The sequence below is a fragment of the Loxodonta africana genome, chromosome 7 (genome assembly GCF_030014295.1).
Source record: "Loxodonta africana isolate mLoxAfr1 chromosome 7, mLoxAfr1.hap2, whole genome shotgun sequence".
Lineage (NCBI taxonomy): Eukaryota > Metazoa > Chordata > Mammalia > Proboscidea > Elephantidae > Loxodonta > Loxodonta africana.
In genome coordinates this window covers 74,558,272-74,570,338 of record NC_087348.1, presented here as the reverse complement: position 1 = coordinate 74,570,338, position 12,067 = coordinate 74,558,272, and the positions used below count along the sequence as shown (strand labels likewise).

Sequence of the window (12,067 nt, the reverse complement as noted above, 5' to 3'; positions counted from 1 at the left end):
GCCACTCCTTACCATGCCCTGTCTGAATTCCTAACCCATAAAGTCTGTGAGCATAATGAAATGGCTGTTTTACCCCCATTAAGTTTTGGTGGTTACATGGCTACAGATAACTGGAACAGATTTTGGTATGTGAAAGTGGAGTGCTACTGAAACAAAACCTAAAACACGTAGCCTTGACTTTGAGACTGAGTGGCAGGCAGAAGCTGGAAGAGGCTGAGAGTATTAGCGAAAGTCTAAAGTGCCTCAAAGAGGCTGTCAGGAGGGGCTTAAAAGAAAGTAAGGAAAATATTATTAGAAGCTGGAGCAAAGCAGGCCCTTGTAGTGTTGAAAAGTTTGGTGGTTCTGTCACCTGTGACAACACAGAAAATAGGGAATATACCTGATAAACTTGATGAATTAGCTAAGAAGATTTCTAGGCAGAGTCCTTAAGGAGTCATCTGACTTACTGTAGATGCCTATAGTTAAAGGGAAAAGAGATGAGCTAAAGAAGGGACTGTTCCATTTTCAAGCAAAATTTAAAGGAAACATAAATGAGCGGGGGCTTGCTAAGTTAGTAAATAAGCCGTTTTTATTCCCAGTCTTTCTAGACGACAAAAAACAGTCTCAAGAAATGGCTTCCAGACTACAGTGGCAGTTTTGGTCGGCAGTTGAAATCCACCAGGCGCTCCTTGGAAACGCTATGGGGCAGTTCTACTCTCTCCTATAGGGTCACTGTGAGTCAGAATCAACTCGACAGCAATGGGTTTTTATATAGGGTCGCTATGAGTCAGAACTGACTTGACAGCAATGGGGTTTTTTTTTTTTTTTTTGGTTATACAGGTACATGTATGACCAAGCTCATAAATCTGTACACCTTAAATTGTGCAGTTTATTGTACCTTAATAATCCCTCAATAACTCTGTAAAAAAAAAATCTAGAGTGGGAATGACAGATTCTTTGTTAAGATCTGTAAAAGATCTAAAAAGTGGTACTTTATAGAACCTTAGAGACAGACAGACAAAAGGCCTTCTAAGGATCCTAAGAGTGTGCCTTGCAGATCTTTTCTATAAAGCTTCTAAGAATCTTAAGAACTGCTGTCCCATAGCAATCTCTGAGGGAGCCCAAAGCACAAAGGGGCTTATCTTGAAGTGGCTTTTGTCTACTGCAATGTATTATAAATTGATTCATAAGAAATCAACAAAGTTTTTAAAGGAAGTGTATCAGCCTGGAACAAAAAGAAGAGAGGCAGTACAAAATGAAGGGAAAACTTTGGATCCCTGAAATACTACAGGCATGAAGCAATCAAGAAAACCTGTAAGAATGAGCCACTTTTTATGCAAAAGGAAGGCAGACTCAGAAAGCAGAACTAAGAGAAAAGATGAACTATCTCCAGGCAGCAGGACTAATAACCAGGTGAGGAACTGGCCACACATGTCCTGCTAAATAAAAGAATTTGAATGGACCAGTAACTGCTTAGTGCCTCATTTCCCCCCTTTTTGAACAGGAGAGTCTTACAGCAGTAATCCTAGGCCTATCCTGCCAGTGTATTTTGGGTATGTTAAGTAACAGTTACCTTGTTTCTGTACTTCACAAGTCTTCAGATCAAGAGAAATAGTACTCAAGGAGTTGCATCCCATGAAAGGAACTGTACCAAGACAGTCTCATCTATACCTGGACCTCACTTAGATGATGAAATTCTACACTTCAGGCTGATGCCATTAACAAGATGAGACCTGGGTCCCTGGAAACCCTACGGGGCAGTTCTACTCTGTGCTATAGTGTCTCTCTGAGTTGGACTCAATTTGATGGCAGCAGGTATGCGCCAGGCATTGTTCCAGGCTCTGGGGACACGAAAAGAAGTCAGACAAAGTCCTTGCCCTCAAGAAGTCTACATTCTTACGGACACCTAGGTGTCCTGCCTCTATATCCAGAGGCAAAGTTCCCAAACACAATACTGAGAGCCTATATTTCCAAGTGCTGGAGTTTCATAGTAAAGAAGCTGTTAAAGAAACGACCAGGCACCACAGGTCTTCTGAGAACAACTTCTGCTACCTACTACGTCTTACCATACAAGTGAAATCTCCTGAGAGCAACAAGTGGCCAAAGTTCATCCCATCCAGGTGGTTGAATTAGCTCTAAACATAACACTTCCTTGTCTGCAAGTCACCAAGCTGCTTCCAGTCCCACCCAAGTTCAGCAACACCAGCACTGTAAAGCCTGACCTCTGGAATTCAGAGGAGCTTTGAGAATCCTCCCCACCCCCAGCCAAATCTTGTGACCTGGAGCAGGAACAGCAGGTAGGGAAGGCATATCTGGAGCTAAGGGTGAAACAATGTGACCATTCCGCCTCAACAACAAGGGAAAGGAAAACCAGTTCCTGGAGACCGAGATACAGCAAAAAATAAAACTTAGGTGGTAGAAAGAAAAGACTTAGATTTCCTCTTCCTACATGTTTCTGCCAAATCAAGACTGCAAAGGAAAAGACAGGGAATAAATTAGCAAAACAACTGTGAAAATTTAGGAACTGGAATCTAGGATTTTAATCCAGGCTGGTTTGGTGGTACCACAAGGTGATGTCCCATCTAAATGAAGGGTTGTTGTTGGCTCCAACTCATGGCAACCTTGTGTACAACAACACAAACACTGCCCAGTCCCATGCCATCTTCATAATCGTTGGTATGTTTGAGTCCATTGTTGTGGCTATTGTGTCAATCCATCTCATTGAGGGTTTCCCTTGTTTTCGCTGACCCTCTACTCTACCAAACATGATATCCTTTTCTAGCGACTGGCCTTTCCTGATGACATGTTCATCCTAGCTTCTAATGATATAGCGCTGCAAACACATGTCTTGACAGCTCCACAGTCCCATCTGCCCATCTTCACCAGTTTTCCTTGCCCTAGAGTGTCCCCTATCCCCACAAGCAAGACGCAAATGCCTCTCAGTACCATTGGGTTCCTCTGCCTCCACGTGGATGATATGAGGTCCCCAAAGGAGCAGTGTGTCGACAGCCCAGTATTCCAAGGCCCTAGCACCCCTGTCCATCTCAACCAAAGTTCCAGCCATACCAGGGAGTCTCTACCCACTTGGACTCCTAGGCTGTCAATAATAAAAGGGCCCCAGGTCACTGCTACACATCTACAGAAAGGTCAATCTAAGAAATTCAGATGCCAATATAATCAATACAAATTGTAAATGCCTTGGACAAAGACAATGAATCAGCCCTCTTTGTCCCCCATTTTCCAGTACAGAACTTGGCACCCACGAGCCCTCAGAGTTAACTTGATGACCACTTTCTAAATGAAGTGCCTTACTCAGCCCAGATAACACCCCCAGATGCAGCTGGGGATACAGGCATCTAGAAACCACCAGATCACTATTTTTAAATAACACCTACAGCCAAGGGGTGGCCTCTGAGAGAAGAGAGTACTTAGGCATCAAGGCCTGTGACTCCATGCCAAAAGCCTAGTCCCCGGAGGAGAAGGGAAGCAGAAAAATGGCAGGAAGGAAAGAAAGTGAGGACTTACAAGGGAGGCTGGCCAAGATGCTTTTTTTAGGCACATCAAGGCCCAGATATTTACAAATACCATGCAGCATGTTATGATGGCAAGCATACTGGGAAACTTAAGGAAGAGCAATTTCTGAAAACAGTTAGAAACATGTAGGCATGTATTCCAAATAGAAACTGGAGGATCTGGAAGCAGCCCTGATTCTGCTTTGCAACTTGATGTTATACTGCACCTCCCACCACTCTCACAGTGGGAATTAGAAGACAAAAAAATCAATAAAGGAATTGAGGGCTCCTGGGTATGGTAATCTACAAGTCAGGTCCTAAATATATTTATTTAAAATTAACAATAAAATGTTAAAATCACATATAATGTTTATTTCACCCTACAGTAGTCTGACCTAGAAAAATTAGGGAGCTTAATTACCAGTCTCCCTCTGCAAACTCAGTCATGGTAAAGCTGAGGAGTAAGACATGCCATCAGGCTGGCGGCAGCACAGCAAAGTGATTCCCCAAAAGTAGGCAATAGGAGACAGAGACTCTGAGATTAAGCCCTATTTCTGCCCTGATCACCAACATACCCTGGAAGGGTTCAGTTTCTCTGCCTAAGAAGTTGTTGGTCCCTACCATTCCTAGCCACACCCAGTTCAAGGAAGCAGGTAGGCCAGCAACTCAAGTCTAGGCTAAGAGGGTATATGGGGAGGGGACAGGTTGTGCTATTATTGATCTTGCTGCCAGAGTGATATTTAGTTTGTTTGTCCTAAGCTCATACATACTTAACAAGTAAGGGCCTACCAATCCCTGTTTGGTTGGCACAGTCCATCCAAACGTCTCCACTGGGACCAAGTCCTTCATGTATGGAGTAAACTCTTGCCTCATTCATGCCAGTGCCCCATGCTACCAAGCACAGCTGGACTCTAGCTCTGACTGAACCAAACATCTACCAAAGTCTCTGGCCATGCCCTACTGGACTCAGTCTGGCATGCACAGTCCAGACATTCAGCCCTTCCCTGACCTAAGCTGATCTTCCTTTTCACAGCTATCCATTTTAATGGCTGAGGTCCCTAAAGCCAAACTTGTCCACCTGAAATTCAGCAGAAGGGGCTATGAAAAGTACACAGCTTTAATAAAAAAGCTCAGAGGTTCTTCTAGGACATCAGCATATGGCGTAGCATATAGCCTTGGCCAAGACCTAAGCAGTTCTGGAAGCTTTCATCCCACCACAGGGAGGGAGCCAACATTTACTGAGCACTTACTTTATGCCAGCCACTCTAAGCACTGACATATGTTATCTCATTTAATTCTCACAGCAACTTTGTGAGATAAGTACTATTATTAACATTATTTTATAGACAATGTAACTCAGATTTAGAGGGCATAAAAAAAAGGCCCTGAGATCTCAATGGCTGCTAAGAAGTTAGAGTTTAGATATGAACTCAATTCTTTCTGATTCCAAAATCCGTGGTTTTTCTATGGTCCCACATTCCCACTTTTAAAAAGAGGAAAAAACAAGGAAGTGGATTATAGCTTACTCTGACTAAAATTCCCCAAGCTACTTTCTTTGCAGCCCAGAGTAAATTCTTCTAGAACCTAGACTTCTGCTTGTAACTTGTGCTAATATGCATAGCTGCCTACCCACCCCTATCCCCAATGTGGTCAGCCTCCCTCATCACAGGGCATTCTAGCTCAGATACAGCTCCCAAGCTGTCCCATCTTGGGAAAAGATTACAGCCAGAAGAACATCAGCTATTTCTTGCTGGCTCCATTCCTGAAGCCCTAGGTACGTCCAACAGTACAAAGTAAAGCTCGTTTTAGGGTCACTGTTTGCCATCTCCTATGAAAGCCTATATATATCTATAGAATTAGAAAATGAAATATAGACTACAGAAGACTTCTGCTCAATAGTCAGCATGAGTGGGGTCTACATACCTGGGTGACTAGTATAGTCATGATGACAATCGTTTACATTTTGGCAGGGATCCTGCCCAAGATGCAGGCCATTTGGATGTCCCTTGATGCCACCCTCCAGTGAGCCCCACTCCCCCAGAAGTGCCCCCTTCTCACCTGCTCAGAGTCCCCTGAGAGGCCTTAGTGCCTCCGGCTCCATGTGTGATGCTGGTGTTCTTGTTGGCAGTCATGGTCATTTCGGCTCTCTGCGAACCCAGAGCCCTGCAAAAGAAGACAAGGTCTATAAGCCAAGTTTCCACAGGCTGCCAAAAGCACCTAAACAGCTTCCAGATGACCTACCAAAATTGCCAAGAGGGTGTCTGTGGCCAGAGGTATGAACCACTTTCCCACATATGTTTAACTCTATGTGTTATAGCTTAAGAACCTCAAGGGACCCTTGACCTGGGGTGGGGAAGGGTCTATGAGCTAACAGATAACTTATCGCTTCATGGAAAATGGTAAGAAACTCTATCTTCAATCCACCTTTCCTTGTTTCTTAAGTTAGAGTTTCCGAAGCTTCTATCTTTCCACACAGCCTTTATGAGTTTAGCCGTATTAGCATACCTCCTGAGCTACTATTTTCTAGCTCATAGGAATGAAATAGGAATCAATTTGAATCTGACTTGCTTTAAATAAAAAAAAAACTTAACCTTGTTTGAAACGATAAACCATTCATTCATTTAATAAATATTTACTGAGTACCCATGTCCTAGGCGCTGTCATAGAGCAAAGAATAAAACCATCTCTGCCCCTGTGGAGTTTCAGCCTAGTAGAAAAAGGCAGGCAATAAGCACGCACATGCGCGCGCGCGCACACACACACACACACATCACGTGTGTGATACACAAGTATATGTTTATGTATAATATATAAGGGGATATAAGTGACATGACTTAAAAATCAAGTAAAGTAGAGGAAAAGAGAGTGAAGAGAATGTGTTATTTTAAACAGGATGTTCATAGAAGGCCATTCTCATAAAGTAACCTTTGAGCCAAACCAAACCCGTTGCCATCAAGTTAATTCCAACTCGTAGCCACCCTATATCAGACACTGTAAAAGAGTGTGTAAGAAAACATTGTTGAAAGGAATTAAAGACCTAAATAAATGGAAAGACATCCACGTTCATAGATCAAAAAATATTGTTATGATGGCACTACTCCCCAAATTGACCTACAGATTCAACACAATCCCTGCCAAAATCCCATCTGGCTTCTTTGAAGAAATTGATAAGCTGATCCTAAAATTTTATGGAAATGCAAGGGATCCAGAGCAGCCAAAACAATCTGAATAACAAAAACAATATTAGAGGACTCAGATTTCAAAACATACTACAAAAGCCCCCCACGTCTCTGTCAGTTTGTCGAACTGCTTGTGTGTTGCTGTGATGCTGGAAGCTATGCCACCAGTATTCAGATACCACAGGGTCATCCATGGAGGACAGGTTTCAGCTGAGCTTCCAGACTAAGATAGACTAGGAAGAAGGACCCGGCAGTCTACGTCTGAAAAGCATTAAAAAGAGGAAAACCTTATGAATAGCAGTGGAACATTGTCTGATATAGTGCTGGGAGATGAGCCCCCCGGGTTGGAAGGCACTCAAAAGGTCACTGGGGCAGAGCTGCCTCCTCAAAGTAGAGTCGACCTTAATGACGTGGATGGAGTAAAGCTTTCGGGACCTTCATTTGCTGATGTGGCATGACTCAAAATGAGAAGAAACACCTGCAAACATCCATTAATAATCAGAACCTGGAATGTACGAAATATGAATCTAGGAAAATTGGAAATTGTCAAAAATGAAATGGAACACATAAACATTGATATCCTAGGCATTAGTGAGCTGAAATGGACTGGCATTGGCCATTCTGAATTGGACAATCATATAGTCTCCTATGCTGGGAATGACAACTCAAAGACGAATGGTGTTGCATTCATCGTCAAAAAGAACGTTTCAAGATCTATCCTGAAGTACAACGCTGTCAGTGATAGGATAATATCCACACGCCTACAAGGAAGACCAGTTAATACGACTATTATTCAAATTTATGCACCAACCACTAGGGCCAAAGATGAAGAAATAGAAGATTTTTATCAGCTGCTACAGTCTGAAATGGATTGAACATGCAATCAAGATGCATTGATAATTACTTTTGCAATTGGAATGCAAAAGTTGGAAACAAAGAAGAAGGATCAGTAGTTGGAAAATATGGCCTTGGTGAAAGAAACAATGCCAGAGATTGAATGATAGAATTTTGCAAGACCAACGACTTCTTCATTGCAAATACCTTCTTTCACCAACATAAACGGTGACTATACACATGGACCTCACCAGATGGGACAGACAGAAATCAAATTGCCTATATCTTTGGAAAGAGATGATGGAAAAGCTCAATATTATCAGTCAGAACAAGGCCAGGGGCCAACTGTGGAACAGACCATCAACTGCTCATATGTAAGTTCAAGCCGAAACTGAAGAAAATCAGAGCAAGTCCACGAGAGCCAAAATATGACCTTGAGTGTATCCCACCTGAATTTAGAGACCATCTGAAGAATAGATTTGACACATTGAACACTAGTGACCGAAGACCAAACGAATTCTGGAATGACAAGGACATCATCCATGAAGAAAGCAAGAGGTCACTGAAAAGACAGGAAAGAAAGAAAAGACCAAGATGGATGTCAGAGGAGACTCTGAAATTTGCTCTTGAGCATCGAGCAGCTAAAGCAAAAGGAAGAATTGATGCAGTAAAAGAACTGAACAGAAGATTTCAAAGGGCCTCTGGAGAAGACAAAGTAAAGTATTATACTGATATGTGCAAAGAGCTGGAGATGGAAAACCAAGAGGGAAGAACACGCTCGGCTTTTCTCAAGCTGAAAGAACTGAAGAAAAAATTCAAGCCTCGAGTTGCAATAGTGAAGGGTTCCATGAGGAAAATATTAAATGATGCAGGAAGCATCAAAAGAAGATGGAAGGAATACACAGAGTCATTATACCAAAAAGAATTAGTCGATATTCAAGCATTTCAAGAGGTGGCAGATGATCAGGAACCAATGGTACTGAAGGAAGAAGTCCAAGCTGCTCTGAAGGCATTGGCGAAAAACAAGGCTCCAAGAATTGATGGATCATCAGTTGAGATGTTTCAACAAACAGATGCAGCGCTGGAGGTGCTCACTTGTCTATGCCAAGAAATATGGAAGACAGCTTCCTGGCCAACTGACTGGAAGAGATCCATATTTATGCCTATTCCCAAGAAAGGTGATCCAACCGAATGTGGAAATTATAGAACAATATCATTAATATCACATGCAAGGAAAATTTTGCTGAAGATCATTCAAAAACAGCTGCAGCAGTATATCGACAGGGAACTGCCAGAAATTCAGGCTGATTTCAGAAGAGGATGTGGAACCAGGGTTATCATTGCTGATGTCAGGTGGATCCTGGCTGAAAGCAGAGAATACCAGAAGGATGTTTACCTGTGTTTTATTGACTATGCAAAGGCATTCGACTGTGTGGATCGTAACAAACTATGGATAACACTGCGAAGAATAGGAATTCCAGAACACTTAATTGTGGTCATGAGGAACCTTTACATAGATCAAGAGGCAGTTGTTCGGACATAACAAGGGGATACCGATTGGTTTAAAGTCAGGAAAGGTGTGCGTCAGAGTTGTATTCTTTCACCATACCTATTTAATCTGTATGCTGAACAAATAATTCGAGAAGCTGGACTATATGAAGAAGAACGGGGCATCAGAATTGGAGGAAGACTCATTAACAACCTGCTTTATGCAGATGACACAATCTTGCTTGCTGGAAGTGAAGAGAACTTGAAGCACTTACTAATAAAGATCAAAGACCACAGCCTTCAGTATGGATTACGCCTCAACATAAAGAAAACAAAAATCCTCACAACTGGGCCAATGAGCAACATCATGATAAACAGAGAAAAGACTGAAGTTGTCAAGGATTTCATTTTACTTGGATCCACAATCAACAGCCATGGAAGCAGCAGACAAGAAATCAAAAGATGCATTGCACTGGGCAAATCTGCTGTGAAGGACCTCTTCAAAGTGTTGAAGAGCAAAGATGTCACCTTGAAGACTAAGGTGCGCCGGACCCAAGCCATGGTATTTTCAATCACATCATATGCATGTGAAAGCTCGACAATGAATAAGGAAGACCGGAGAAGAACTGATGCCTTTGAATTGTGGTGCTGGCGAAGAATATTGAATATACCATGGACTGCCAAAAGAACGAACAAATCTGTCTTGGAAGAAGTGCATCCAGAATGCTCTTTAGAGGCAAGGATGGTGAGACTGTGTCTTACATACTTTGGACATGTTGTCAGGATGGATCAGTCCCTGGGGAAGGACATCGCGCTTGGCAGAGTACAGGGTCAGCGGATAAGAGGAAGACTCTCAATGAGGTGGACTGACACAGTGGCTGCAACAATGAGCTCAAGCATAACATCGATTTTAAGGATGGCACAGGACCGGGCAGCGTTTCGTTCCGTTGTGCATAGGGTCGCTATGAGTTGGAACCGACTTGACGACACCTAACGACAACAGCAACCACCACTACAAAAGCTACAATAATCAAGAGAATGTGGTACTGGCATTAAGGATAGAGCTCAACAGAATAGAACTGAAAGTCCAGAAATAAACCCATATACATGTAGTCAAATGATTTCCAACAAGGATGTTAAGACAATTCAAAAAACAATAGTCTCTTCAACAAATGGTGCTGGAACAAACTGGATATCCATATGCAAAAGAATAAGGTGGGATCCGGATGCTCATACCGTACACAAAAATTAAGTCAAAATGGATTAAAGACCTAAACGTAAGAGCTAAAAAAACTACAAAATCAAAGCTTAGAAGAAAACATAGAAATAAATTTTTGTGATATTGGATGAGGCAATGGCTTTTTAGATATGACACCAAAAGCACAAGCAACAAAGGAAAAAAAAGATGAACTGGACTACATCAAAATAAAAATCTTTAGTGCTGCAAATGTTACCATCAAGCAAGTGAAAAGACAACCCACAGGATGGGAAAAATATTTGTACGTAATATCTGCTAAGGCACTTATAATCAGAACATATTAAAAAAAACTCTAAGAACTCAATCATAAACTGAAGACAAATTAGAAAATGGGCAAAGGATTTGAACAGACACTTCTTCAAAGCTATAAAACTGGACAATAAGCACATGAAACAATGTTCAACATCATTAGTCACTAGAGAAATACAAATCAAAGCCATAATGAGATACCACTTCATACTCACTAGGATGTGTTATCAAAAAGACAGACAACGATGACTGTTGGCAAGGCTGTGAGGAAACTGGAATCCTCATTCATTGCTGGTGGGAATGCTTAGGAAAATAGTTTGACAGTTCCTCACAAAGTTCCACACAGAGTTACCACATGACCCAGGAATTCCACTCCTAGGTACGTATATCCGAGAGCAATAAAAACATGTCCACATAAATACTTGTACTCATATGTTCATAATAGCATTATTGATAATAGCCTAAAAGTGGAAACAACTCAAATGCCCATCAACTGACAGATAAAGAAATGTGGTACGTTTATACAACAGAATATTATCCAGCAATAAGAATGAGTGAAGTATTGATTCATTCTACAGCATAGGTGAGCCATATAAATAGTATGCTACATGAAACAAGCCAGTCATAAAAGACCACATATTGTATGATTCCATTTATCAAAAATGTCTAGAATAGGCAAATCTTTATAGAACATAGATTAGTAGTTGCCTAGGTCTGGGATGAGAGTAGGGGAATGGAGAGCGACTGCAATGAGTACAGGGTGTTTTGGAGTAGTGATTACAATGTTCTGAAATCAGATAGTAGTGATGGCTGCACAACTCTGTGAATATACTAAAAACCCCTGAATTATACATTTTAAATGGGTAAGTTTTATCATATGTGAATTTTACATCAACAGAGATGTTAAAACAAAACTTAGAGGCAAAAAGTAATTGTTTTAAGTGCCTTGGAGAGTGGGTGTGAGAGACAGACACAACTGACATATCAAGTACATTTCCAGTGTGAATGTACACAGAGGCCTGGGCTGACACCACCATCATGGAAGCCAGACAGCTCAGGAACAGCCGTTTTCTCACTCCAGTTAGCATCCTCATCATGTTGACCAAACTTAAATGTATGTGATGTGAAAGTTAAATATTTATGGCCACTAGCAACTTTACTCCTGGAGACCATCTTACTTATTACCTTGGTGTAAATAAGTGATTGGTCTCAATGATAAAAATAAACAAAATTTTAATTCTTGGTATCATTTATAGTTCTTTCCTAACTTCAACATGAAATGTGCCATCTCAAATTGCTTTAACTTCATGTAAACTCTCTGGGTTGTGGTTTTGCTGACAGTGGCAGTGGGTAGAGTGGGGGCTGGAAAGGGAGGAAGCATCGAACAGAATAAGGGTAATTTTTTGATGATGATAGCACTGAAATGTTTCTCCAAGTGAATATTGCAAATGTTTTTGGAAATAGGAAACCAACTCTGAGCCTCATTTTCATCCTTCATAAAGTGGAGATAATCCTTCCCTACCTGTTGACTTTTAAGTGTTGCTGTGGTACTCAAATAGCCATTTATG

At 41.5% G+C, this 12,067-nt stretch overlaps 1 protein-coding gene across 6 annotated transcripts in view; it reads right to left on the bottom strand.

The window, feature by feature from the left end:
• The window catches only part of DENND2B (DENN domain containing 2B), a 219,348-nt gene that overhangs the window by 52,130 nt on the left and 155,151 nt on the right, over positions 1–12,067 (bottom strand). For all 6 annotated transcript variants that reach the window (XM_064288460.1, XM_064288463.1, XM_064288464.1 and 3 more), the window contains one exon: positions 5,550–5,654. In XM_064288460.1, coding sequence (XP_064144530.1) covers positions 5,550–5,629 — 80 coding nt within the window. In that variant the 5' untranslated portion in view covers positions 5,630–5,654. The remainder of the gene's footprint in view (positions 1–5,549; positions 5,655–12,067) is intronic.